Below are 27,899 nucleotides of genomic sequence, written 5' to 3'. Positions count from 1 at the left end.
GGGGATCTACTTTATCTCCTAATGTATTGTACAAGTTAAACGGCTGGTATTTACTTAAAAGGTAAATACTAATATTAAAATGTATAAAAAAACTTCAAAAGTTTCAATGATACTGAAAAACCATCCAGTGGCTATTTTCAAATACTCCTGTATACTGCCCAAGCCTATTTTACATTTACATTACAGTTGTTTAGCAGACGCGCTTATCCAGAGTGACTTACAGGAGCAATTACGTACATACCCCAAACAGAAGCCATGGATTACAGGCAACATCCTCATTGAGCTAAAGGGTAGACCTGCTGCTTTCAAGGAGAGGGACTCTAACCTCAGACGAACCATCAAAGTGTCAATACAGGACTAAGATTGAATCGTACTACACTGGCTCCGACGCTCGTTGCATGTGGCAGGGCTTGCAACCCATTACAGACTACAAAGGGAAGCACAGCCGTGAGCTGCCCAGTGACACGAGCCTACCAGACAAGCTAATTATGCTCTATGCTCGTTTTGAGGCAAGCAACACTGAGGCATGCATGAGAGCATCAGCTGTTCTGGACAACTGTGTGATCACGCTCTCCGTAGCCGATGTGAGTAAGACCAGGTCAACATTCACAAGGCCGCTGGGCCAGACGGATTACCAGGACGTGTACTCCGAGCATACGCTGACCAACTGGTAAGTGTCTTCACTGACATTTTCAACCCTGACTGAGTCTGTAATACCAACATGTTTCAAGCAGACCACCATAGTCCCTGTGCTCAAGAACACTAAGGTAACCTGCCTAAATGACAACCGACCCATAGCACTCACATCTGTAGCCATGAAATGCTTTGAAAGGCTGGTCATGGCTCACATCAACACCATTATCCCAGAAACCCTAGACCCACTCCAATTCGCGTACCTCCCCAACAGATGACACAATCTCTATTGCACTCCACACTGCCCTTTCCCACCTGGACAAAAGGAACACCTATGTGAGAATGTTGTTCATTGACTACAGCTCAGCGTTCAACACCATAGTGCCCTCAAAGCTCATCACTACGCTAAGGACCCTGGGACTAAACACCTCCCTCTGCAACTGAATCCTGGACTCCTGACGGGCCGCCCCCCAGGTGGTAAGGGTAGATAACAACACATCCGCCACACTGATCCTCAACACGGGGGGCCCTCAGGGTGCGTGCTCATTCCCCTCCTGTACTCCCTGTTCACTCATGGCTGCACGGCCAGGCATTGGCGACTCCATTACCCACAATAATAGACGCAAAAATAATCATCCAGCGATCATACACTGTTTACCAGGGGGCAGGGCTACCGACGTAAAGGCTCATCTGAAGATGGTACTGGCTAGGCTAAATCTGTAGAGTGTAGAAAGTATAGGGAGATTGTTATCCACGTCACTCTCCATGCCGTCCCACAGGACGTGCTACCTTGTCGTGCTGCTACTCCAGTTTCAACTGTTCTGCTTGCGGCTATGGAACATTGACCTTTTCACAGGCCGTGCTACCTTGTCACCAAACCTTATGTTTTCGACGCTCTCTCTGTCTCTATGCCACACCTGCTGTCTTGCTCGGCTATGAAAAGCCAACTGACAAATACAATCTATTTTTTGGCTTAGTTGTGGTCAATTTGCAGTGTATACATTATTATAATTATGTTTCAGCCCCCCGGCAATCCACTCGTAAAATCATCATCAAACTAGTTGCCTACCCCTGGTTTAAGCTTTCAAAACCTAACCAACTTTGAGAGGTTCAGACTGACCCAACTTAGATTGCTTGTATTCATATTTTTGATCTTATTAATACTTTTTCAACTATAACGATTTAAAATCTGCACAGATTAACATTGGTTTGAATGCTCCATTAAACCTAAATGGGAAAAACATCATGTTTCAGTCAGGTCAATCACATCAAGATTATGATCAGTGATTAGTTCATTGACTATGACTGCCTTGAAAGAGGTCTTTATTCCAGTGAGATTGATAAGGCGAACACCACCATGTTTAGTTTTGCTCAACCTAGTTCGAGGTATAGACACTGTCTCAATGCGGATAGCTGAGGTGACTACACTGAGTGTGCTAGTGGCAGTCTCTACTAACTGGCAGGCTGGATAACATCCTGCTGCCTGGCCTGCACCCTATCTAATTTTAGAGCAAGAGGAGTTAGAGCCTGGTCTATGTTGATAGATAAGATGAGAGCACCCCACCAGCTACGATGGAGTCCGTCACTCCTTAGGAGGCCAGGCTTGATCCTGTTTGTGGGTGAGTCCCAGAAAGAGGGTCAATTATCTACAAATTATATATTTTGGGAGGGGGGGGAAACCAGCGGTTGAGTTGTGAGACTGCTGTAGAGCTCATCACTCCCCCTAACTGGGAGGGCCCAGAGGCAATTACTCGATGCTGACACATCTTTCTAGCTGATTGACACGCTTGGTGACCTCTGACTGTTTCACCCTAACATCGTTGGTGCCAACGTGGATAACAATCTCCCTATACTCTCTACACTCACCAATTTTAGCCTAGCCAGTGCCATCTTCAGATTAGCCTTTACGTCGGTAGCCCTTCCCCCTGGTAAACAGTGTATGATCGCTGGGTGATTCTTTTTAAGTCTAATATTGCGGGTAATGGAGTCGCCAATGACAATGGTTTTCAATTTGTCAGAACTAATGGTGGGAGGCTTCAGCGGCTCAGACCCCGTAACGGGTGGGGGAGAGATCGGAGAAGGCTTGGCATCTGACTGACTCGTTGCTTAGTGGGGAGAACCGGTTGAACGATTCTGTCGACTGAATGAGCGACAGCATTTTTTCCCAGAAGCCTTGAGAAAAGTCTCTGGCTGTGGAGACACTGTGCGGAGGGGATTTAGACTGCTATCTATACTTACTGGTGGCACAGACGTTGTGTCATCCTTTCCTAGACTTAATTTATCCTTGCCTAACGATTGCATCTGAAGCTGTGCTGCAACACGGCTATCCACACTATAAGGACATTTTAAACTCATTTTTGTACAATTCCTGACATTTAATCCTAGTAAAAACTCCCTGTCTTAGGTCAGTTAGGATCACCACTTTATTTTAAAGAATGTGTAATGTCAGAATAATAGCAGAGAGAATGATATATTTCAGCTTTTATTTCTTTCATCACATTCCCAGTGGGTCAGAAGTTTACATACACTCAATTAGTATTTAGTAGCATTGCCTTTAAATTGTTTAACTTGGATCAAGCATTTCGAGTAGCCTTCCACAAGATTCCCACAATAAGTTGGGTGAATTTGGCCCATTCCTCCTGACAGAGCTGGTGTAACTGAGTCATGTTTGTAGGCCTCATTGCTCACACAAGCTTTTTCAGTTCTGCCCACAATTTTCTATAGAATTGAGGTCAAGGCTTTGTGATGGCCACTCCAATACCTTGACTTTGTTGTCCTAAAGCCATTTTGCCACAACTTTGGAAGTATGTTTCGGGTCATTGTCCATTTGGAAGACCCATTTGTGACCAAGCTTTAACTTCCTGATGTCTTGAGATGTTGCTTCAATATATCCACATCATTTTACTACCTCATGATGCCATCTATTTTGTGAAGTGCACCTGTCCCTCCTGCAGCAAAGCACCCCCACAACATGATGCTGCCACCCCCGTGCTTCACGGTTGGGATGGTGTTCTTCGGCTTGCAAGCCTGCCCTTTTTTCCACCAAACATAACGATGGTCATTATGGACAAACAGTTGTCCCCATGTGCAGTTGCAAACCGTAGTCTGTATTTTTTTATGGGGGTTTTGGAGCAGTGGCTTCTTACTTGCTGAACTGCCTTTCAGGTTATATCGATATAGAACTTGTTTTACTGTGGATATAGATACTTTTGTACCTGTTTCCTCCAGCATTATTTTTCAAGGTCCGTTGCTGTTGTTCTGGGAATGATTTGCACTTTTCGCACCAAAGTATGTTCATCTCTAAGAGACAGAATGCGTCTCCTTCCTGAGTGGTATGACTGCTGCTTGGTCCCATGGTGTTTATACTTGCGTACTATTGTTTGTACAGATGAACGTGGTACCTTCAGGCGTTTGCGCCCAAGGATGAACCAGACTTGGGAGTCTACAATTTTTTCTGAGGTCTTGGCTGATTTATTTTGATTTTCCCATGATGTCAAGCAAAGAGACACTGAGGTTGAAGTTAGGCCTTGAAATACATCCACAGGTACACCTTCAATTGACTCAAATTATGTAAATTAGCCTGTCAGAAGCTTCTAAAGCCATGACATCATTTTCTGGAATTTTCCAAGCTGTTTAAAGGCACCGTAAACTTTGTGTATGTACACTTCTGACCCACTGGAATTGTGATACAGTGAATTTTAAGTGAAATAATCTGTATGTAAACAATTGTTGGAAAAATGACTTGTGTCATGCACAAAGTAGATGTCCTATCTGACTTGCCAAAACTATAGTTTGTTAACAAGAAATTTGTGGAGTGGTTGAAAAACAAGTTTTAATGACTCCAACCTAAGTGTATGTAAACTTCCGACTTCAGCTGTACATCTGTAGTTTGTAATTATATAATTTGCATGGAATTTTAGTGGTAATAAAATATAATAAATAATTTTCCAATTATGTTTTTAACAGCTCCGTGTATTGTCAAATTGAAAAGAAATTGGGATTGCCGCTCCCCCCGCGGTACGCCTTTACAATAAAAGGTAGCAGTTTGGAAACTGCAGTAAAAGTGCAGTAACTGCAGTCAACTGTGGTATTTTGGACACAGTAATAGCAGAATAACTGTTATACTGCACTCTAACTGCAGTTACACTGCAAAATTACTGTAGTAAAGAAAACAGTGTTATTTTGGAACCAGTATTTACAGCATACTGCGGTTATACTGCACTCTTACAGCAATCTTTTTTCGTAAGGGCGGCAGCACTACATACCTGCTACCGACCACAACCACACAACTACTGACAACAACTACAACTCTAGTCTGCACTAGCTATGGTCCAGCTCTGTTCCTGGGCGTAGCTAGATTCTAGCTAGCTCTGGTTCACACTAGCTCTGGTCTGCAATAACTAGCTGTGGTCCAGGGCATAGATAGTAGCTAGCTAGCTCTGGTCTGGACTAGCTGTGTTCTTGCTCTGGTCTGCACTAACAAGCTCGGGGCCAGGGTGTAGCTAATAGCTAGCTAGCTCTGGTCCACACTAGCATTGGTCTAGTGCTGATCAGGGGCCTGTTGCACAAAACTAGGATAAGGGATTAAGCCAGGATATCTTGGTGATCCTGGCTCAATTGATCCGTAATCCGGTTGCACTAAAGATGGATAGGGGGCAGGAGGATATGTTATGGTATAAATTACCATGGAGATTTATTCTGTGGAGCTAGCCTGCTCCAGACTGGCTAAATTCCAGGATCTATTTAATCTCATCCTAATGTCAGTCAAAGTCACCACAAATGGAAACCAATAGTTATTTCACTGTTGTTAGCACATATAACTAGACCCACTGTTTAATTTAAACGTTTGTGATCATTAATTTCAATGATTTTGGATAAAAATGATTTTAGATGATGTTGCTATCATTAGATAATTTACAGTTTCCTAGACTATAAGGCTATATATAAAATGATAGAATATTAGGGCCACAGAGGGGAAAAAACACAAGTCATAATATTGTAAACCAGTTGTTTTAAAGGAGGACAGTTGTTAAAATGACAGATGTGGGCATTTAGTGAAATTGTACTTCAGTATGGTTTCATAAACAAAGACATGCTGATGTGCCAGAATATTAAGTATCACATTGTCATAAGTATCAAAACTGTAAAAACAATATGTAGCTTTTCTGCAGAAAGAACCAGCCTCATAAATTTATGACTTTATCCTTTTTCTTCAGTGTGGCCCTAGTACTCTGTCATATAAACAAATACACATTCCATATGAATATAAAAACACAATGTGTAACATTATGTTCCTTTATTGAATAAGGACAAAACAAAGCAGGTTAACCATCAGCTCCTTTCGAAACTGAAGTCACAGTGACTCTACAAGATGGAAAGCACAGAATCCAAGCATATTATACAAAATGATACATACACATTCAAAGGTCTGTATATAACACACCCTGCATGTCTGCACACTAAAATAAATGCAGGACAAATCCATACACATCAACTGAACAGACAAATGAATGGATGCAGTAGCCTCCTGCAGCCTTGTATTACACACAGTATACCGCACAAACATCATAAGAGGCCAAATTGGAACCCAAAAAATCCAAATTCCTCTGCCACCGCAGGACATATTTAACCAAAATTGAAAGCACACATACTAACTAAAATAATTCAACACATATTGGTCCTTCAGCAGCCGACCACTGTCGTCATCAGGGAAGATTGCCGGATTGTCCCAGTCCATGGCTGGTGGCACTCTGGGGCCCTCTCCTTCCTCAGGCAGGCCACATTGTGGAGGACAGCACAAGCCACAGTAATATCACATGCCCTAACAGGGCTGACCCTTAATTTGTGAAGGCAGTGAAAGCGTGCCTTCAGGAGGCCAAAGGTCATTTCAACTCTGGCCCTGGTCCTGGCATGGGCATGGTTGTAGGCCTGCTGTGCTTCCTGGGGGTCTGTGAAAGGTGTCAGGAGAAAAGGCTGGCAGCCATACCCCTGTCTCCCAGCAACACACCAGAGAATTCACCTGTCAACACAAAATCTCATCATTACTACCTCATAAACACAGTGATATTCTTGACACAGCCATGATGGTTATAAATAGGGTTGTGTGGCTTACCTTGTGATAGGCACTGAGAGATTTCAGAGGCCCGAAAGATTCTGGAGTCATGGACTGAGCCAGGCCATTTTTAAGCCACAACATTGCTGATCACACAGTCAGCATTGCAGACCATCTGAAATCATAAGATGAGGAATATTACACCAATCAATGCACATCACTGGCAATGCAGAGTGTTCTCAATGGACAATATCAAAAGTTATGTTCACCTGAACATTAATGCTGTGAAAGGATTTCCTATTCACAAAATCGGCCTCATGGGCACCTGAGGGGGCTTTTATCTCATGTGTGTGCAGTCCACTGCACCAATGACATTGGGAAACCTGTCACACAAAGTAATGAGTATCCTACTATGTGTTAACAGTTGTCCTGTAATTTGTAGATCCTCTTACCTGCAATCCTATAGAACTCCTCTTTGATGTCACAGAGTCTTCTGTGGCAAAGGAGATGAAGACATCTGCTAATGCTTTGATAGCCAGACACACACTCCTTATTGTGCGGCAAATTGTGGCCTTGTTCAGCTGTTCTGCATCCCCCACTGAGTACAGGAAGGCTCACTAGCAAAAGCGCAAGGCCACACAAACCATTTGCTCCACACTCAGTGCATGGCTCCGTGATGCGGTGCTTAATCCTGGGACCCAGTAGTCTGCATAGATACCTGATGCCATCTGCAGAAAACCTGTATCTTTCATATAGATGGTCATCAGGGAAGGCCAGTGGGTCCAACCGGTCCCTGAAGACCCTTTCTCGCCTGAAGGCTCTCCTCAGCACAAGTGCTTCTTCATCCACCACATCTCGCACGAATGGGCATGCCATTGTCAGAGCAGAAAGGAACACACAATTTTGGGCCTTCATATAGGCTAGTGGCCACACCTGGTGCTGGGGGTGGGCAAAAGAGGGCGATGCCTTATAACGATGACTTGGTTGTACTGATTGCTGAAAATAAAAAAACCTCAGAAAGATGCCACCGTCCTGTGTGCCTAATAAGAGCTCATATGTCATGGCTCACTTGACTTTACGAGAATATACCTAATTTTTATTTTGAGCTGTGTCATCTTCTTGGAGCTGGGGAGGAAAAAAGAAAATAATGATTAATACATTTGTGTTACAGTTAGCATACAGTGTACATTGAAGGCATATCTCACCTCCTCTCAAGTTTTTTTATTTCAAGGTCCAGTTTCCTAATTGTCCTCTTTTTATTTCGGACTCCAGTGCAAGATTTTCCATCTTTTTCTTCTTGTACTGAATGTCTATGTCTGCCAGTTCTATTTGGCGCCGGAGGTGGTTGCCATACAACTTTCTGATAGCTTGTGAGCTCTGTGAACACAATACAATTAGCGCAGCTGAATGTGGCAGGATGTGGTGTCCTTTATTATTACGCACTATGTTGCCAGGCTGGTTTTCCCACTGTATAGCATCTGGGTCCTGTAAAAGAAATTAGATTTTTTGATTTTGATGAGGACTCCTCACCATTGTAGAGTAAATAGTACTTTCACAGTCTTAACATGATACCTCATGCCTTCTGGAATCCAGAGATGGTCTCCTCCTCATCATCGTCTCCATCATGTGCTGTTGCTGCTGCACTGGGGCCTTCACCCTATCACATTTAATCGGATTCATATTGAAGCCAGTAGACAAGACATGCCAGGCCTACAGTATGCCTTTGATGGAGTACTCACTGGATCAGCATCGTCTGGTGCTTGTGCTGGTGGCTCTAACAGGAACACAGTGCTGCCAGGCACTGCAAGGCAATAGGTAAACCAAAGTCAGACAGTCCAAATTGATTCAATATGAATGTGGTTGTATCCCATGTAGAGATGGAAGGACATACCTTGAATGAAGCGGGTGGCATCTGGGAGGAACCTATGCTCGTCTCTTTCCCCCAGGGATCCCCTCTAAGACGGGCCTGCCTTTATTTAGCTCCAAGGCCATGTCCTCTGCTGGGGTAAGGTCAGCCTTTGGTGACCCACCACCCGTGCCTTGTCTGTGGGTATTCTTTTTCACTGCTAAAACAGTACAGACAATGTGTGAGCAGGCACCTTCTGGGTACAATATATGCTTGTGCTTTGTTAAATATTAGTCAGGGACCATACCATTCTGCAGAATGTTCTTGTATTTGATTTTGACCTGCTGCCATGTCCGTTTTGGCCTGTTCATGTTTAATCTACACACACACACACACACACACACACACACACACACACACACACACACACACACACACACACACACACACACACACATTTAATGGAGTCACACTGCAAAAATTACTTGGTATTTTTGTCTTGTTTTCAGTAAAAATATCAAAAATTATCATAGCTTTATACAGTGTGATGGAGTTACTTTACACAATTTCACTCATATCTGCAGTGCATTTCAATTAAAAATTTAACCGTTTCATAATTACAGTACAACTGCATTTTTGGAGATGTGAATTAAATATTTGAATTGTAATTGTGATGTTTCAGCGGAGCGGTGAGTGTGTAATTGTGCACTACTTACGCATTCAGGCGGTCTGCAATACGTATGCCTCCATGAGGATTTGTGCTTCTTGCGCTCTAGTTGCCATGGTAAATCAGTTCATCTGTGATCTGTGGCGGGTCTATTTGAGTGAGCCGTGAGCGCGCACCTATCCAGGATTGGTTTCACCTGGCTTAATGAATCCGTGTCTGCTCATCCTGGCTTGGTCTTTGTGCAACCAATTAAGCCTGGACGCACATGTTTTGGCTTCATTGAGCTCAGCTGAGTCATTTATCCCGGATGTCTTAATTCTACTTTTGTGCAACAGGCCCCTGCACTAGCTCTGACCCATGGCATAGGTTAGCTTTGTGTACCCATAGCAGGAAGTAAAAGCAGGAAGTGTACCCTTCAATCTGTGCTGTGATTTGTTTATTTAAATTGTGGGATTTGTTGAGCTTTCCCCTCCTCTGCATAAAGCTTGCCCCCTCCCCTGACTAAAGCATCACAATGGCAGGCAACCTTTGCGAGTGTACCCATGAGTTTACCAGTAAAATTGCCAGGTTTGAAATCACTGCCACAACACTTTCAGAATGTTAAATAGTACTGAATGCAGGTAAAACTAAGTATATGTTGTTCTCTAGAGCGCATAACAATAAGTCTGATGATTTAAGCATATGTATTTTAGACGGTATCCATATTGATCATATCAGTGCTTACAAATATCTGGGCAGCTGTATAGATGAAAAGCTGTCTTTTAAAAAGCATATTGATGAATTCGTTATGAAGTTGAGAATAAAAAGTGGATTAGTCTATAGAAATAGGTCTTGCCTCTCGCTAAATAGTAGAAAGCAGATGATTCACTCGATGTTCCTATTGGTCCTGGACTATGGCAACATAATCTATATGAACGCAGCTAACGCTTCATTAAAAACGTTAGCTGCAGTTTATCATAACGCACTGCGCTTTATTACGGCCGACAAGTTTAGTCAGTGATGCCAATTTAGCAATTTTGTTGACGAGCCAAACCCAATGAATATAGTTGGTCACGAATGTTTGATCTTGAACAGAACTTACAACATCAATCAACATGTCTCAATCAAAATTGTACAGAAAAGAGTGGGAGTCTGTACCTGAACAAATGTCAAATCATATTTTTTGCCGAGATGGCCAGTCAATTTGACGTTATTGAGTATTCTACGTAATGACGCAGTTTTACGTTATCACGCAATGACATCACAATGTCATTTAGCAACTTTTAGCAACTTTTAGCAACAAATCAACCTAGTAACTTACCCTGAAAATTAGTTTGCAACACTGAGTTTAGTACTCCTCACTGCATTCTCTACCAGAAAGTTGGTTGGCTGTATTTGATGTCACGTAGGTTGATACGCTGCTTTGTTTTCATTTATAAAACCCTTTTACAAAAAGTCCCACTTTACCTAACATCATTACTAAACTTTAGATTTAGGAATTACCACACCAGATCTCAGGGATGGCTAACTGGAAATTCCTTTGGTCTCTACTGAGTTAGGTAAATTCGCTTTTAGTTTTCTTGCACCCTATTTGTGGAACAATCTTCAAAATGTTCTTAAATGTGATGTTTTGGTGCCTCTGGGGCAATTCAGAAAGCTGATTGAGGACCTTATTACTGATGAATGTGTTTGTTTTTTATGACCATGTTTTTCTTTTCGCTTGCATTTTGTATTTATATTTTGGTGTGTGAATCTTGCAGCCAGCCAACCAACATATACCCAATACACACAAATGGAAGTAAGAATATATAAATATATGAACAAGCAATGTCAGAGCAGCATAGACTAAGATACAGTAGAATATTATAGAATACAGTATATAGATATGAGATGAGTAATGCAAGATATATAAACATTGTTAAAGTGATTAGTGTTCCATTTATTAAAGTGGCCAGTGATTTCAAGTCTATTTATATAGGCAGCAGCCTCTGTGTGCTAGTGATGGCTATTTAACAGTCTGATGGCTTTGAGATAGAAGCTGTTTTTCAGTCCCTCGGTCCCAGCATTGATGCACCTGTGCTGACCTCGCCTTCTGGCTGATAGCGGGGTGAATGGGCAGTGGCTCAGGTGGTTGTTGTCCTGATCTTTCTGGCCTTCTTGTGACATCGGGTGATGTAGGTGTCCTGGAGGGCAGGTAGTTTACCCCTGGTGATGTGTTGGCCAGACCGCACCACCCTCTGGAGAGCCCTGCGGTTGCGGGCGGTGCAGTTGCTGTACCATGAGGTGATACAGCCCGACAGGATGCTCTCAATTGTGCATCTGTAAAAGTTTGTGAGGGTTTAGGTGCCAAGCCAAATTTCTTCAGCCTCCTGAGGTTGAAGAGACACTGTTGTGCCTTCTTCACCACACTGTCTGTGTGAGTGGACCATTTAAGTTTGTCTGTGATGTGTACGCTGAGGAACTTGAACCTTTCCACCTTCGCCACTGCGATAGTCATTTAGTTCAGTTATTTTTGGTTTCTTGGGTACAGGAACAATGGTGGCCATCTTGAAGCATGTGGGGACAGCAGACTGGGATAGGGAGAGATTGAATATGTCCGTAAACACACCAGCCAGCTGGTCTGCGCATGCTCTGAGGACGCGGCTAGGGATGCCGACTGGGCCTGCAGCCTTGCGAGGGTTAACACGCTTAAATGTCTTACTTACTTCGGCCACGGAGACGGAGAGCCCACAATTCTTGGTAGCTGGCAGTGTTGGTGGACCTGTACATTCCTCAAAGCCGGTGAAGAAGGTAGGTGAACCATATCATAACATTACACATCATTCACCATGTGTCCCCATGTATACAGAGACAGTATAATTCCACTGCAGTTACATGTGCTGGTGCCTCTCAGGCAGTATAAATTATTGACTGAGGACCTCTATGTAGTTGAATGTGATTGCTTTTTTAAAGTATGTTTATTTTGTTATTGTGTGCTGAATTATGTTGTTTTATACACATATATGTGTATGTTACATTATTCCGTTTTTATTGTAATGTATACAGAGCTCTCTTGCAAAATAGATTCCTAATTTCAATGTGACTCCCTGTTTAGATAAAGGTTAAATAAAAATGAATATGCAAATCTTTGAGAAACCCCAACGTTGATTGGTGTCGTTGGGTGTTCTGGGACAGTGATTGGTCACTGTAACAATGACACAAATCTGAGCTCACGTCTGCGTGACGCAAGTCACAGTTGTCTACAAATTGAGGGCTCGCGCCTCATCATCAATGAAATAGTAAAGACAGCTGGGCTCTTCCACGACACTGGAGAAAAAACACCGAAACTTGAGCTACTCCCTGCCTCGTATTAGTTGGATTGTATTTGTTATTGATTGTGAGTGTCACTTCAGCTGGGACTAGGAGCAGAAGTTTCAAAAACCGACTCAAAATGAAATACGTTATAGGAATTGGCGGGTAAGTTCAGTTTTTATTTGTCGTTTGAAAATCTGTTTTATTATATAATGTATTTTTTGATTAGTAAAACATGTTTTATAAATGATTTAGTTGATAAACGTAACACAGGTATAAAAATCTAAACACATGCCATGTTACGCGTTAGCTGGCTAACGCGTTACGTTGGTTGGCAAGGGGGTAAGCTACGTTAGTTACCTATCAACGTTGAATTTCTCGTCTAACATTTTAAGTTATTTATGCAAAATAAGAAACTGTAAGGATCCAGGGATAAAAATAAAAAAAAATACTAGGGCAATGTATTAACGCCATGTGCTGTAGGTAGTTAACTGGGGACTTGGTTTTAGGAAATCGCCTGTCACGTTTGTATGTTGTCGTAGTCGGGCGGGAGATTTAAAATTCCAGCGCGGACTTTCACATTGAACACATTGGAGGGAGTCTCAATTTCTAAATTTGCAAACGTGAGCGCCATTCTCCTTACTGGCAGCTTGTATTATACATGTTTATTAAGCATGAATATTGCTTTTTGCCAGCAATGTTTTACTATAATGTAACAAATTTACTTGGATGAATATCAGGCTAGCTAACGCTAATTGTAGGACTGGCAACGTTCCGAGTTTTCAAAGCTTCTGACTAAATTCAGAGATCCACTTAGCAAACTTACCTAGTTAACGTTAGTTATAAAACGTTTGATTGCAGACTTATTCAGAGTAGCTAACATTTGTTGACCTTGCTATTTTAGGTAGCCAGCTATGTGCCCTGTCCCGCCACAATGGTTAGGTTGCTAGCTACTACTACAATGCTGACTGCTATTTAAGTAACTTACTGCAATAATGCCTGCAAGGTATGCGGATAAGTGGTGTATAGACCGCTTAGACTTTGAATACACGGACGCCTTGCTAAATCGCATGACATGTTTATCTATTTTCAGTGTGACTAATGGTGGGAAAACCACTTTGACGAATAGGCTGATCAAGTCACTACCTAACTGTTGTGTGGTGCATCAAGATGACTTTTTCAAGGTAAACTTGGTCTGCTAAAACGTCTCTACAGTGTTGTATTTGCATGACCTTGTCAAGGGAAAATCCCAAACACACACATTAACCAATAGCCATGATGCATGCCATCTACGGCACCTGTCCTTCCCTTTTATTAGATCTGTGTAGTATGCTGTAAATGAACCTAGTTGTCTTTTCACACACACACCTTGCTTATTGCCACCTTTTTAAAATTAAACTGCATTAACCTGTACAGGATCAGAACTTGTGCTGAATAGCTCACTGCTCTTGTGCTTTGTTTCCTGTTTTATTGATGTCTCTGGTTATATATGGATTCTCAATGCTCTTGTGCATGTTATACCTGCATGCTTCAGCTAGGTGTGCACATCTTGCAATGGGATCTGCCCTTATTCAGATCAGCCTGCGCTTGCAGCAATGTTTTATTGGTGTTATTTCAGAAACCTGACCAGATAGAAGTCGGGGAGGACGGCTTTAGACAGTGGGATGGTAAGCCTGGATTTCACTGTAGGAGACTCATAACTGATCATTGTACTTGTCCCTTAGTGTAACAAAGCATCCCTAAAAATGTCATTTGGTAGTACATGCATAAATATTAATACTACCCTAGAGCACAATTCCCATTAAACAAGACTGAATACTTTTCTTCATCCAGGTGTGTCCCTTTTTTGCTTAACTTCTTCCCCTCTGCCTTTCTCTGTTCTATGCAGTGATCACAGCATTGGACATGGATGCCATGGTGAACACGATTCGAGGCTGGAGTGAGAACCCAGTGAAGTTTGCACACTCCCACGGTGTCAACGTGTCCCCTTCCACAGAGGTTGCCGACCCAGATCAGCAGATCCACATTCTGATTGTAGAGGGCTTCCTTCTGTACAACTACAAGTGGGTTTGTCTGCACCACTGCTAACTGGAAATGTACTAGTTAATGGGGGGATGAGAGTAATCAGCTGGTTTGTGTGACATGTATTCAAATAGCTTGTCCCCTATTCCTATGACAACTAATGCTTGCATGCTCTCTCAACTGGATTTGAAGAATTATGACGACAAATATTTGGACGGTGTCTGTTCAAGTGACGCGTCTGGGCAGTGTTGTCAGCTAGCTAGATTAAGTAAGAGGATGTCAACTGAATGGATGTGGTCTCCAGGAGTGTGCTATCTGTATTATGGTGCTCTGAGAACCTCAATTGTACATTGGTGGAGAGTTGAGGAGAACTAAAAGTTGTTCTGTCATGTTCCTCCTTCCCCCAGACCCCTGATGGACGTGTATAACAAGTGCTACTACATCTCCATTCCATACGAAGAGTGCAAAAGGAGGAGAAGGTGAGAATGGGGGGGCATCAGATCACTAATATTCATATGTAGCTATAGTATGGTTGTCTTTCTGGCCAGATAAATAAACCCGTAATCTTTATTTTTAGTTGAAAGTTGTGCTAAATTCATAATTTTGTTTCCCTTTTATTTTTTTAGTACAAGACAATACACCGTCCCTGACCCCTCGGGTCTGTTTGAAGGCCATGTGTGGCCCATGTACTTGAAGCACAGGAATGAGATGGTTGAGAGCGGTTTAGACATCGGTATATACACATTTTGCCTCTTTTCCATTTGTCAGTGAACGTTATTGGTTTTTGTAGGCATTTTGGTGCTAGTAGCTATGACTTCCCTTTGACAAATGTCCTGATCCAAGGTTTACATTTTGCTATAGCATATCTGGATGGCTTGAAATCAGAAGAAGGGATCTACAGCCAGGTGTATGAGGACATCCAGAATACACTGTTGAATCGTTTATAGGTAAGAGGTGACACTGGCGTCTGACTCCTGTCTTGTGTTGATGATAATGATAAATTGAGTGTGGTGAGAACTTTACCTTTCTGTTTGTACAGCAGGAACTCAGTCTCCAAACCTGTATAGACCTGTAAATAGCATCAAGACTGAAGATATTTTTTTTTAAATTGAAGCATTTTTTTCTTATTGTGTAAATTATATTGAAGGAATGTTAACTTATGTTTGACAGAATCATTTCTGTTTGTTTTCTTATCTAATCTGTTAGTCCATTGCTTGTGTTAATCAAACCACTGCCTAGTATCCGAGGGAGAGGGACAAACTGACCATCTGTCAATGAAAATATTTTTTTGTATGGAGGTCAATGCGAATTGCCAAATTTCTACATGAGGCTTATTTGATCAAATAGATGTTTAATGTTTACGTTTGTTACAAAGGAACTGATATAAGTGGATTCACATGGCATTTTGATAACTTTGCGTTTCAAATAATTCTTTATTGGAGTTGTGCCTCTGCCCTCATGGTCTAGAAGGGTCCCACCTGAACTGGCCGCTTGCCTTCCATATTTGAGGAAATGTATTTCCTTTGTTAGAATAGAGCGGTCACTTGACTGTATTATGACTATTACATCTTTGTTAGTATGTACTTGGCTTTGTTTTGGCAAGTAAATTGTTTAAATGTGTTCAGATTTCTCAATGTTACTCCTGTGTCTTGTCTTTATTTACAGTTCTCAACTTAATTGTGGTACATGGGGTATGAGTAAATAAAGTTTACATAAACCTTAGCCAAAATACATTTAAACTCAGTTTTTCACAATTCCTGACATTAAATCCAAGTAGGAGTTCCCTGTTTTATGCCAGTTAGGATTACTTTATTTTAAGAATGTGACATGTCAGAATAATAGTAGTGAATTATGTTTCAGCTTTTATTTTCATCACATTCCCAGTGGGTCAGAAGTTTACTTACACTTATTTGGTAGAATTGCTTTTAGATTGTTTAACCTGGGTCAAATGTTTCAGGTAGCTTCCCACAATACGTTGTGGAAATGTTGGTCCATTCCTTGTGATAAAGGTGGTGTAACTGAGTCAGGGTTGTAGGCCTCCTTGCTTGCACACACTTTCCGTTTTGCCATCAAATTTTCTATAGGGATGAGGGCAGGGCTTTGATGGCCACTTCAATATCTTGACTGTGTTGTCCTTAAGCCATTTTGCCACAACCTTTGGGAGTATGCGTGGGGTCATTGTCCATTAGGAAGACCCATTTGCGACCAAGATTGTCTTGATGTTGCTTTGATATATCCACAATTTTCCATCCTCTCTATCTATTTTGTGAAGTGCACCAATCCCTCCTGCAGCAAAGCACCTCCACAACGTGATGCTGCCACCCCTGTGCTTCACGGTTGGGATGGTGTTCTTCAGCTTGCAAGCCTCCCCATTTTTCCTCCAAACATAACTGTGGTGATTATGGCCAAACAGCTCAATTTTTGTTTCACCAGACCAGAGGACATTTCTCCAATAACTATGATCTTTGTCCCCATGTGCAGGTGCAAACCGTAGTCTGGCATTTTTTTTGTGGCAGTTATGGAGTATTGGCTTCTTGAGGAGTGGCCTTTCGGGTTGTGTCTCGGTTTACGGTGGCTATAGATACTTTTGTACCTGTTTCCTCCAGCATCTTCAGAAGGTCCTTTGCTGCTGTTCTGGGATTGATTTGCACTTCTCGCACCAAAGTATGTTCATCTCTAGGAGACAGAACGCGTCTCCTTCCTGAGCGGTATGACTGCTGCGTGGTCCCATGGTGTTTATTCTTGCATACTATTGTTTGTACAGATGAACATGGTACCTTCAGGCTTTTGGAAATTGCTCTCAAGGATGAACCGGACTCGTGGTCTACAATTTTTTTTTGAGGATTTGGCTGATTTTCTTTTGATTATCCCATTGCTTGTCAAGCAAAGAGGCACTGAGTTTGAAGGTAGGCCTTAATACATCCACAGGTACACCTCCAATTGACTCAAATTGTCAGCCTATCAGAAGCTTCTAAAGCCATGACATTTTCTGTAATTCCAAGCTGTTTAAAGGCACAGTCAATTTAGTGTAAACTTCTGACCCACTGGAATTGTGATACAGTGAAGTTAATCTCTTAACAATTGTTGGGAAAATTACTTGTCGTGCACAAAGTAGATGCCCTAACTGACTTGCCAAAACTAGTTAAGAAGTTTGTGGAGTGGTTGAAAAACAAGTTTTAATAACTCCAACCGAAGTGTATGTAAACTTCTGACTAGATTCCTGGCAGTCTGTACACTCACAAGAATCCCCTCGCTGTCCTAAGGTTGAAACGTAAGGGAGTGTTGATCTGTTTTCTTTTGGTAATATACTAGTTGTGTAATGTTTGGCATGGTTAGGCTATTGAAGCAACATCACAGACATTGTTTGGTTTTAATAATTATGTCACTGCCTGACCGATGGTGCTCCTCTCTGTGAGTGTTGTGCCTTGTGTCTACAGTCTTTCTCTTATCTGTTAAGGCCCCTTTGGAACAAATAATTGTATTCATTTAAGGACTGATCTTAATTTATAGCTACTGAACTTGTCAACGATTATAACAGTCATTGCCATAACACAGTGAAGTATCAAAAATGTTTCTGAACAAAATGCTACAACTCCACCTTGTTTGAAATAAATGTACAAATCTGGTTTACAGATGACAAGGGGGGTTGTTTACACAGAATATTAGCTGGTGCAATGAACATAAAACATGGAAATAATTAAACTGATCAAATGTGAAGAAATTATTTTAAATATAAAATCATATATGGTAGATTAGCACAAAGTTGTAATAACACAGCAATAGTATGGTTTCTCAGCAACTACTGGCAGCTAACATAGTGACTTTCCAGAGTTCTACCTGCAATGCTAGCTGTGACCTGTGCCCCATTGACCTTAAATAAATAAAACCTGTTGACAGGGGAAGGGCTGTGAGGAACCTGTAGGAGACTGATATAGTAACCAGCCGTTGACACACATCCAGTTAACGCAGCCAGCTAACCTTGTAATGGTTGCCCTCTGGAAGACAGGCCCTCAAATACACATTGCTAAAAGGCTCTGAGTGCTTGTGGACATAGACAGGCGGAGTGTTTATATTTAGCAGGGATTCCTGCATTGTCAGGGGAGGACATATTGTACTTGTATAAAGATGGACACCCCCACCCTCGAATCCACAGCATGACTGGCCTGTTGCCCATAGCTACCCTTCTGACTGACAGGCAGCTCCCTACCCTCAGCCTTGTCTCATAGACTAAACATAACATAGTAAATGTAAATCCGGGAAACTCAAATTGGTATGATATGTTACGTTTGGTATAGTTACATAAGACATGGTTAATTAAGGCAAAAATGAAATGGTCAGGGTGGGTAGGTGGGTGTGTAACACGAATGTCAAGCAACCCAAAGGTTGCGAGTCCAAATCATCACAGACAACTTCAGCATTTTAGCAACTTTTTAACTACTTACTACTTTATAGCTACTTTGCAACTACTGAGCATGTTAGCTAACCCTTCTCCTAGTCCTTTTAGCGAATCGTAACCCTTTAAACTAACTCCTAAATTTAACCCTGAGCCTAGCTAACGTTAGCCACCTAGCCAGAAATCGTAATATATAATACGAATTGTAATTCTTAACATATACAAAAAGGGTATTGGACATCCACAAATTATTACAGTACATACCATGCCAAACGTAACATATCATACTAAATGGAGTGTCCCAGATTTACGTACAGAAATATATGAAATGCTCTGAGACCAGGTTGCACCCAACCTTGCTTCTCTTCCAGCAAAAGTACACAATGCATCAGAGGGGGACAAAGCAGGGGAACAGTGAGACCTGCTCTCTCAATCATGGGCTCTTATGAAGCCACTCTACACCCTCTCAATCACGCATATAATGAGTGGAAACAGAATGACGCACAATAAACCTCGTGCCTTCCCACAGAAACCTACTGTCCCTATCCTCTGTCACCTTGCAACATATAATGGCTGGACAACTGTTGCATCTAAGTTGCATTGGCACAGAACTCAGCTGTATATTTACTCTATTAAATCCAATGTATATGTTATAATGGTATACCACAAAAGTGGTTGTGGAGACATTTTATGCACAGTATATGCAATAGCTTACATAATCTTTTGATCATACTATTCATAACATACAGACATTCGTACTCTACTGTATACTGCCATCGGACAGGGATAATTAGATCTCTTCAGTTGCAGACTTATTCTAAGACTCCTGCACTGTAACAGATCTGACGTGAAGGCTTCATGTAACATATCTGACCAGGACGTAACAAATCTGACCTGTTAGGTATCACATCTCTGAGGAAGGAAAAGTTCACGCTGTTTGACAGCAGCCAACACTTCCATAATGATTATGTCCAATCATCATAAACCATTAAGTGAGATACAGATCAGTTTCATGGCCTTATGTAACTATATAATTAATGTCTGGGTAATACTGTCAAAAAGTATTGCATGTTTGTTCTTCACTGCAGATGTTATGGTTATAAAATCAACCCTCATTTAGATGTCGACCGTGTCATCTTTCATGGTGCTCTTGAAGTAAATTAAGTGTATACAGATATCATATTTATGTGTCCCATTATGGCTCTGTGATCACATGGATGGTGCCATTGAGGCAATCTCCATTTTGAAGTAGTACATTTTTTACTACTTCATGTACGAGTTGGCAAACAAACTGAAAGGATGCATACTGCCACCTAGTGTTTGCTCATGAATACAATTAATTGGCAGATCCCTCCTGATGACTGGATGGAATCATGTGATTCTTCCTCAACCAATAGGAAGTCCCAACCAGTTGAACCCTTCAGTGACAATCAATGTCCATGCCCAAACAAGTTTTATCCATCTAGAGTCCTCTGTCTAACTCTATGACTGCTACCTTGTACAGAATAGCACAGGGGTAAACTTGACGACAGGTCCTATGGCAGGCATTTTGTAGTCTTAACCGAGTCAAGTGCACTACGTTTTTTCCACTCAGTAAATTAACAGGCTACCTTCCCTAGAGTTCCACTGCCATCACGTGGCAAGGTTTTTGTGGTGGTAATCGAGTTACTAGATTAAAGAGAGTCATAGAGAAACAGAACTCAGAACTATGCACTACAGTATTTCAGAGAAGTAGTGTGAGTTAACACAAAAAAAAGCCCGCTGTGTGATTTTACCGTGTGGAATTTACCATTCAAATACACCGTGTGAATGGATCTCACAGAGCCATGCGGCCGCAGCGCGCGCCACCTGCCTGTGTGCTTATTTTCATGATGCAAATAGCTCCTACTATGACACATTTTCTGCTCAAGTATTATGAATGTTTTTATATTTAATCCACGTATAAAACGTATTGCTTATGATGACGATTAGTCACTTGTGACAGAAGTTCCCAATTAATGCCGAAAGGTGTGTCATGATATTTGACTAAAAATGTATCAAATTTGGATGACCAATCAGGGACATACGTTTTTAAAACTAAGATCACTTTATTTGCTTTTAGATATCTTTCCTTTTCAGTACAAAATATCAACGTGCACTGAGAATTGGCTACCTACCAGCTATGCGCAAAGTGTAAATAGTTATATAGACTGAAGGTTAAGTTAAACATGGTATTTGTAAAAGAAGCCCTTGCTCCTGTCTGCGCATGCGTAGACAAACTAATTATATGAAAGTGAGTGCCTAATTTTCCACCTTCCAAGTAGTTATACCTGACATTCACTGTGGAGATGTGGTGCGCAACTGCATGACGGAATCAAGTGTGTGTACAAAACATCACCCGTATCCCAGCATCACTTAGATTACATTTTTACAGAAGTAAATGTCACAGAGTTTGTTATAGTTCAAATAAGTTTAACCATGTTATTTTCTACCGTTCTGCCTGCTTTATGTTCGGGTTAGTTAAAGCACTGGACAGCTCCATTTACGCACGCGAGACACAGAATCCAATGGGAGAACAACGGTCGGGTGTATAGATTACACAGCACGCGGTCTGAATGTCACGCACCGGCCCAGACGAGGAGACCTGCTGAGCATGTTCGCGGCACAAACCAGGCACGACACGAGAGACCAGAAGCAATAAGCATCAACCCAGGTACCCACATCTGGGTACATGATTGATGCCGATGATGCACACACTAGACAACGCGCCCAGCGCACTGCCCAAGCCTCTGATTCCATTTTCTCATCCAAACGCATTTCAGCTCCAGAATCAAATGCATCTCCAACTGCGCTGAGTGCGCTTTCTGACAATGGCGTGGACTCGCTCGCAGCCCCAGCAACCAAGAACGATTGAAAGTAATAATATGACAGCTGATGATCCCACCGATCCAAACAAAAAACACCAAAATGCAGTTCTCTATAACATGTACCCGTTATGCGGGAGAAGCACAGCACCTGTGCGTCATCCACCGAGAACAGGCTATGGCACCAGATTATTTCATAACGGTAAAGTAGATGGTGATGCGAAAATATACCGTATAGAGTATTTGCTTTGCATTATTTTTTACATCCATATAAAAGTACAGTATATTACAAACAATTTATAAAACTCTCACACTTCCTTGGAAATCATACAACTAACATGGACGGCTTGTGATTTCTCTTCTCTGGTCTCCCAGACCTTGTTCCTGGCCCCTACTATATCCAAGCTGCCTATTATATCCAACTTGTACAGATGTATGCCCTGAGATGTGCTGGAGAGGAAAACGGTCTGTCATGGTAGGAGTTCATGTTTTATGATTGATTATGCATATCCGTGTAAGATCAATTGCGCTAAAACATTTACCTTGACGTCATCTATGTATTATCTCACAAATGACATCTACAGTTATTTAATTGATGAGGTAGAAATCAGACTGGTTGTTTGGACCAGACTTGTTTGGCGTTGGCCGGCTCAGAAGTAATCGTATAATAATGGAGCGCCATACAACCTGGCATCCGACCTAGATTTTCTCTCTCTGCTCTACCAAGTACAATAAACTCCAAATGAAAGTCAAAAGTACACTCCTCCTCAGTGTATTCTAAAGAATAATAGGTGAACAAATACTAATTTGTTATGATGTTGTTATTAAGTTGTCATTAATGATAATTCAAATTACTTTCCATCAGTCATAATTGGGGCCAGGATTTTTTTCTGACCAAGAAAGTTATGGTCAGGTCACACTGTCAAGAGAAACTCCTGGTCTTAGTCATTATGTAAAGTACATTATTTTGAGGTCAACATGTCGACCAGGTGTCAGAGACTACAGGACTGAGGTTTCCCCAAAGGGTGAAGAACCAGGGGACAGCTGACTTCCTTCCAGTCAAACCCAGACACCAGTGTTAATGGAACAGCTGCCACCAGCATTACCACAGCATGGAGGCCTTCAGTAACTATGATCTGCTGGATGTCATCACAGACAGGAAGGTGGCAGAGGGACACAAGGCCAGCTTCTGTCAGGAGGACACCAGCTGTGACCCAAGAGTCCGCAGACGCTTGGCTTGCATTGCACACACACACAATCTCTGATAGTTTAGTCGATCGATCAGTCAACCAATCAATCAGTTGGTGTTTTTCCATCACATCTGGTTTTTTACATGTGTTTGGTGCTATGACACCTACAATGACAACGTTGACTGCGAGTGGATTGACATCACAGATGTGCCACCTGGAAACAATATTATTTTTTTCATTTTTCCAAAATCTATTGCCAAACTAGCAACATGTCATTGTCCTATCTTGCCTCATGATGTCATACCTGACGCAGGAGTCTGGATTTCTCAAACAACATAGTCTATGAACATTTGAACATCTTGGCCATGTTCTGTTATAATCTCCACCCGGCACAGCCAGAAGAGGACTGGCCACCCCTCATAGCCTGGTTCCTCTCTAGGTTTCTTCCTAGGTTCTGGCCTGTCTAGAGAGTTTTTCCTAGCCACTGTGCTTCTACACCTGCATTGCTTGCTGTTTGGGGTTTTAGGCTGGATTTCTGTACAGAACTTTGTGACATCAGCTGATGTAAGAAGGGCTTTATAAATAAATTTGATTTGATAGTGAGGTGTGACATCAGGTTCACAGGAACCTATGTCCATGCCAGGAACTGTAAGTCATAGAGACTTTCCGTATATCATTTATGTACACATTTTATTTCTGGTACTGTGAAATGTGTTTGTGTCATTGATTCCACAGGAGTTGATCCTAAATTGCTTTGATGGAGGGGGATATTTTCTGCTACCATGCACTTGCCAATGATAATCAAGACAGACAAGTCTTGTTTACCATTTAAATGAGCAATACATACAGTTGAAGTCGGAAGTTTACATACACCTTAGCAAAATACGATTAAACTCACTTTATCACAATTCCTGACATCTAATCCTAGTAAAAATGCCCTGTCTTAGGTCAGTTAAGATCACCACTTTATTTTAAAGAATGTGAAATGTCAGAATAATAGTAGAGAGAATGATTTATTTCAGCTTTTATTTCTTTCATCACATTCCCAGTGGGTCAGAAGTTTACATACACTCAATTAGTATTTGATAGCATTTCCTTTAAAGTGTTTAACTTGGGTCAAATGTTTTGGGTAGCCTTCTGCAAGCTTCCCACAATAAGATGAGTGAATTTCAGCCCATTCCTCCTGACAGAGCTGGTGTAACTGAGTTAGGTTTGTAGGCGTCCTTGCTCACGCACGCTTTTTCAGTGCTGCCCACAATTATCTATAGGATTGAGGTCAAGGCTTTGTGATGGCCACTCCAATACCTTGACTTGGTTGTCCTTAAGCCATTTTGCCACAACTTTCTTGGGGGTCATTATCCATTTGGAAGACCCATTTGTGACCAAGCTTTAACTTCCTGACTGATTCAATATATCCACATAATTTTGTTCCCTCGTGATGCCATCTATTTTGTGAAGGGCACCAGTCCCTCCTGCAGCAAAGCACCCCCACAACATGATGCTGCCACCCCCGTGCTTCATAGTTAGAATGGTGTTCTTCAGCTTGCAAGCCTCCCCTTTTTCCTCCAAACATAACGATGGTCATTATGGCCAAACAGTTCTATTTTTGTTTCATCAGACCAGTGGACATTTCTCCAAGAAGTACGATCTTTGTCCCCATGTGCAGTTGCAAACCGTAGTCTGGCTTTTTTTATGGCGGTTTTTGAGCAGTGGCTTCTTCCTTGCTGAGTGGCCTTTCAGGTTATATCGATATAGCACTTGTTTTTACTGTGGATATAGATACTTTTGTACCTGTTTCCTCCAGCATTATTTACAAGGTCCGTTGCTGTTGTTCTGGGATTGATTTGCACTTTTCGCACCAAAGTACGTTCATCTCTAGGAGACAGAACGCGTCTCCCTCCTGAGCGGTATGACGGCTGCATGGTCCCATGGTGTTTATACTTGCATACTATTGTTTGTACAGATGAACGTGGTACCTTCAGGCGTTTGGAAATAGTTCCCAAGGATGAACCAGACTTGAAGGTCTACAATTTTTTATCTGAGGGGGATGTAGGCAGGGGGATTGAGCATTGAAAGTTAAGACCAGGTTTAGCCGTTGTTCTCTCTCTTAAGTCTGGCCTTCACAAGAGAAGGTGACTGTTGTTTTATTGGGTATCTTTCATTTATTTGGCTTGGGCTACGGCCAAACAGCAGCCTGTGTCAAGTAAAGGTCGACCAATTATGATTTTTAAAATGTGTGTGTGTATATATATATATTTTTTTGTTGTTGAATAATGACAATTGCAACATTACTGAATGAACAATGAACACTTTTATTTTAACTTAATATAATACATATGGGCTTTTGGATGGGTGTTCTTAAGGTGATTCCACAGGTTGGTGGTATTTTTTGATTTAGCCGTTGCTGACCACATGCTTACATCTTTATCACAAATAAGACACCTTGCTTTCCCTGGTGTCAATTCCATGTAATAGTCCCACACTGGTGCTCTGCTTTTCTCTGCCATCTGTAAAACACACACAAACACACAGCTCTGAAGTGACAATGATGCTGAAGAGTCTGCTTAGGAGACAAATACTCTCAACTGTTTGAATACAAATGGAGTTTAAGTTACCTGTGATGAATGTTGAAAACAAAACTGTAATTTCTATATGCAGGAAATCCTATTTTAATAATGGACATGGTAAGAATTGACTACCAAAGTGCTAGTCATAATTCCCATGACACCTTCTAGCAAAATCTGAAAAGCGGTTCCTTCATTCATTTATTCCATAGGATATTTTTAGATTCACTTCAAATAAGGTCTGTGTTTCGTGTAGGCTTACACCACCTTGCCAATTTTATAACTGTGTAGATATCCATAGGACAAGGTAACTCTGATCAATATTGGCTGAATATAAGCGAAGATCATTATTTTTGTAGAGTGGATTTATGAAAATATTTTGACAAACGTTACCTTATCCTAGTGAGATTTACACGGGTATCAAAACGCCGAGGCGGTTTAAGCCTGCACGAAACACAGCCCTTATTTGAAGTAGATCAAGACATTCTTTATGAACGTTAAATAACGAAGGAACCCCTTTCAAATTCAGCCGCAAGTTATTACAGGAATTATAACGCGTCGACTATTTCTCTCTAAACCATATACCATACTCCTTCAGTCAGACTGCTCTATCAAATATCAAATCATAGACTTAAGTATAATAAACACACAGAAATCCGAGCCTTAGGTCAAATCCGGAAACTATCACCTCGAAAACAAAACGTTTATTCCGTTTCGTATTTTATCTAACGGGTGGCATCCATGAGTCTAAATATTCCTGTTACATTGCACAACCTTCAATGTTATGTCATAATTACGTAAAATTCTGGCAAATTAGTTTGCAAAGAGCCAGGCGGCCCAAACTGTTGCATATACCCTGACTCTGCGTGCAATGAACGCAAGAAAAGTGACACAATTTCAGCTGGTTAATAATGCCTGCTAACCTGGATTTCTTTGATCTAAATATGCAGGTTTAAAAAAATATATACTTGTGTATTGATTTTAAGAAAGGCATTGATGTTTATGGTTAAGTACACATTGGAGCAACGACAGTCGTTGATTGATTGTTTTTTATAAGATAAGTTTAATGCTAGCTAGCAACTTACCCTGGTTTACTGCATTCGCGTAACAGGCAGGGTCCTGGTGAGGCAGGTGGTTAGAGCGTTGGACGAGTTAACTGTAAATTTGCAAGATTGGATCCCCCGGAGCGGACAAGATAAAAATCAGTCGTTCTGCCTCGTTCCTAGGCCGTCATTGACTTGCCTAGTTAAATAAAGATGAAATAAAGGTGTAAAAAAAAAAAATTCAAAATACCGATTTCCGATTGTTATGAAAACTTGAGATCGGCCCTAATTAATCGGCCATTAAACAGTCGACCTCTAGTGTCAAGTTGGGTTAATAAACCGTAAATTCGTAATTCAAACCTCTGTCTGGACAATTGTTCCTTTATGATCTAGCCAGGTCATTACAGTATCAGCAGCATAGCGTCTTGTTTCATCTCTTTCCTGTTAGCCATGTGCGGAATGTCATTCACCTTTTTACCTTGAAGCCTATTTGCAGCGCACAATTAAGTCATATTGCATTCAGTCTTTGTTGTGCATTCAGTTAGCTTGTACTCAATTGAACTGTTTTTATGAGATTATGTGTACCATATATCCTTATGTATTTACATTTGTCATTTATCAGACGCTCTTATCCATTGCGTCCATCCCCTTTTTGTTACAGCCTTATTTAAAATGTATGAAATATTTTTTTCCCTCATCAGTCCACACATACACACTACCCCATAATGACAAAGCAAAAAGTTTGTGTGTGTGCAAATTGATAAAAAACAGAAATACCTTATTTACATAAGAATTGTAATTAATACTAAAGGGAGAAAAAGGTGTTTTATTTTGCCGTCGCAGAAGGCAGGAATCGTGGTCCCAGGCAGGCAATGGTCAAACACAGGTAGGAAAATAGGCAGGTGAATCAAAACTAGGACCGGGTGGATTCGAACCAGGGTGTCTGTAGTAACGCCTCAAGCACTGAGATGCAGTGCCTTAGACTGCTGCGCCACCCGGGACCACAGGTGCATGCTGTTTCCATTGATCATCCTTGAGCTGTTACTACAACTTGATTGGAGTCCACCTGTGGTAAATTGATTGAACATGATTTGGAAAGGCACACACCTGTCTACATAAGGTCCCACAGTTGACAGTGCATGTCAGAGCAAAAACCACGTCATGAGGTCGAAGAAATTGTCCATAGAGCTCCAAGACAGGATTGTGTCGAGGCACAGATCTGGGGGAGGGTACCAAAAAATGTCTACAACATTAAAGGTTCCCAAGAACACATTGGCCTCCATCATTCTTAAATGGAAGAAGTTTGGAACCACCAAGACTCTTCCTAGAGTTAGCTGCCGGGCCAAACTGAGCAATCGGGGGAGAAGGGCCTTGGA

At 41.5% G+C, this 27,899-nt stretch overlaps 1 protein-coding gene, 1 long non-coding RNA gene and 1 pseudogene across 5 annotated transcripts; 2 read left to right on the top strand and 1 right to left on the bottom strand.

Moving 5' to 3' along the window:
- Window positions 1-6,235: 6,235 nt before the first annotated feature.
- On the bottom strand, window positions 6,236-7,305 carry LOC135564396 (uncharacterized). Its single transcript, XR_010460984.1, has 3 exons — window positions 7,138-7,305; window positions 6,746-6,860; window positions 6,236-6,652 (listed from the first exon to the last, which is right to left on the bottom strand). It is a non-coding gene; the product is annotated as an uncharacterized LOC135564396 (long non-coding RNA).
- A 5,113-nt stretch (window positions 7,306-12,418) lies between these two features.
- LOC115108221 (nicotinamide riboside kinase 2-like) lies at window positions 12,419-16,129 on the top strand. Of its 4 annotated transcripts, none has more exons than XM_029632311.2 (8): window positions 12,419-12,633; window positions 13,562-13,652; window positions 14,003-14,135; window positions 14,357-14,531; window positions 14,898-14,969; window positions 15,117-15,223; window positions 15,352-15,437; window positions 15,533-16,129. In XM_029632311.2, exons 1-7 carry the CDS (start codon window positions 12,608-12,610, stop codon window positions 15,435-15,437), a joined length of 690 nt encoding a protein of 229 aa, XP_029488171.2. In that variant the 5' UTR covers window positions 12,419-12,607; the 3' UTR covers window positions 15,533-16,129. The 4 variants fall into 4 exon arrangements, with proteins under 4 accessions (XP_029488171.2, XP_029488170.2, XP_029488172.2 ...); XM_029632310.2 differs by having other exon boundaries at window positions 12,420-12,633; window positions 15,530-16,129; XM_029632312.2 differs by having other exon boundaries at window positions 12,424-12,633; window positions 14,087-14,135; window positions 15,530-16,129.
- A 5,603-nt stretch (window positions 16,130-21,732) lies between these two features.
- On the top strand, window positions 21,733-23,255 carry LOC115108727 (protein-lysine 6-oxidase-like; annotated as a pseudogene).
- The last annotated feature ends 4,644 nt before the right edge of the window (window positions 23,256-27,899 follow it).

The sequence above is a fragment of the Oncorhynchus nerka genome, linkage group LG24, assembly GCF_034236695.1.
Source record: "Oncorhynchus nerka isolate Pitt River linkage group LG24, Oner_Uvic_2.0, whole genome shotgun sequence".
NCBI lineage: Eukaryota > Metazoa > Chordata > Actinopteri > Salmoniformes > Salmonidae > Oncorhynchus > Oncorhynchus nerka.
This window is presented reverse-complemented; position numbering and strand designations above follow the sequence as displayed.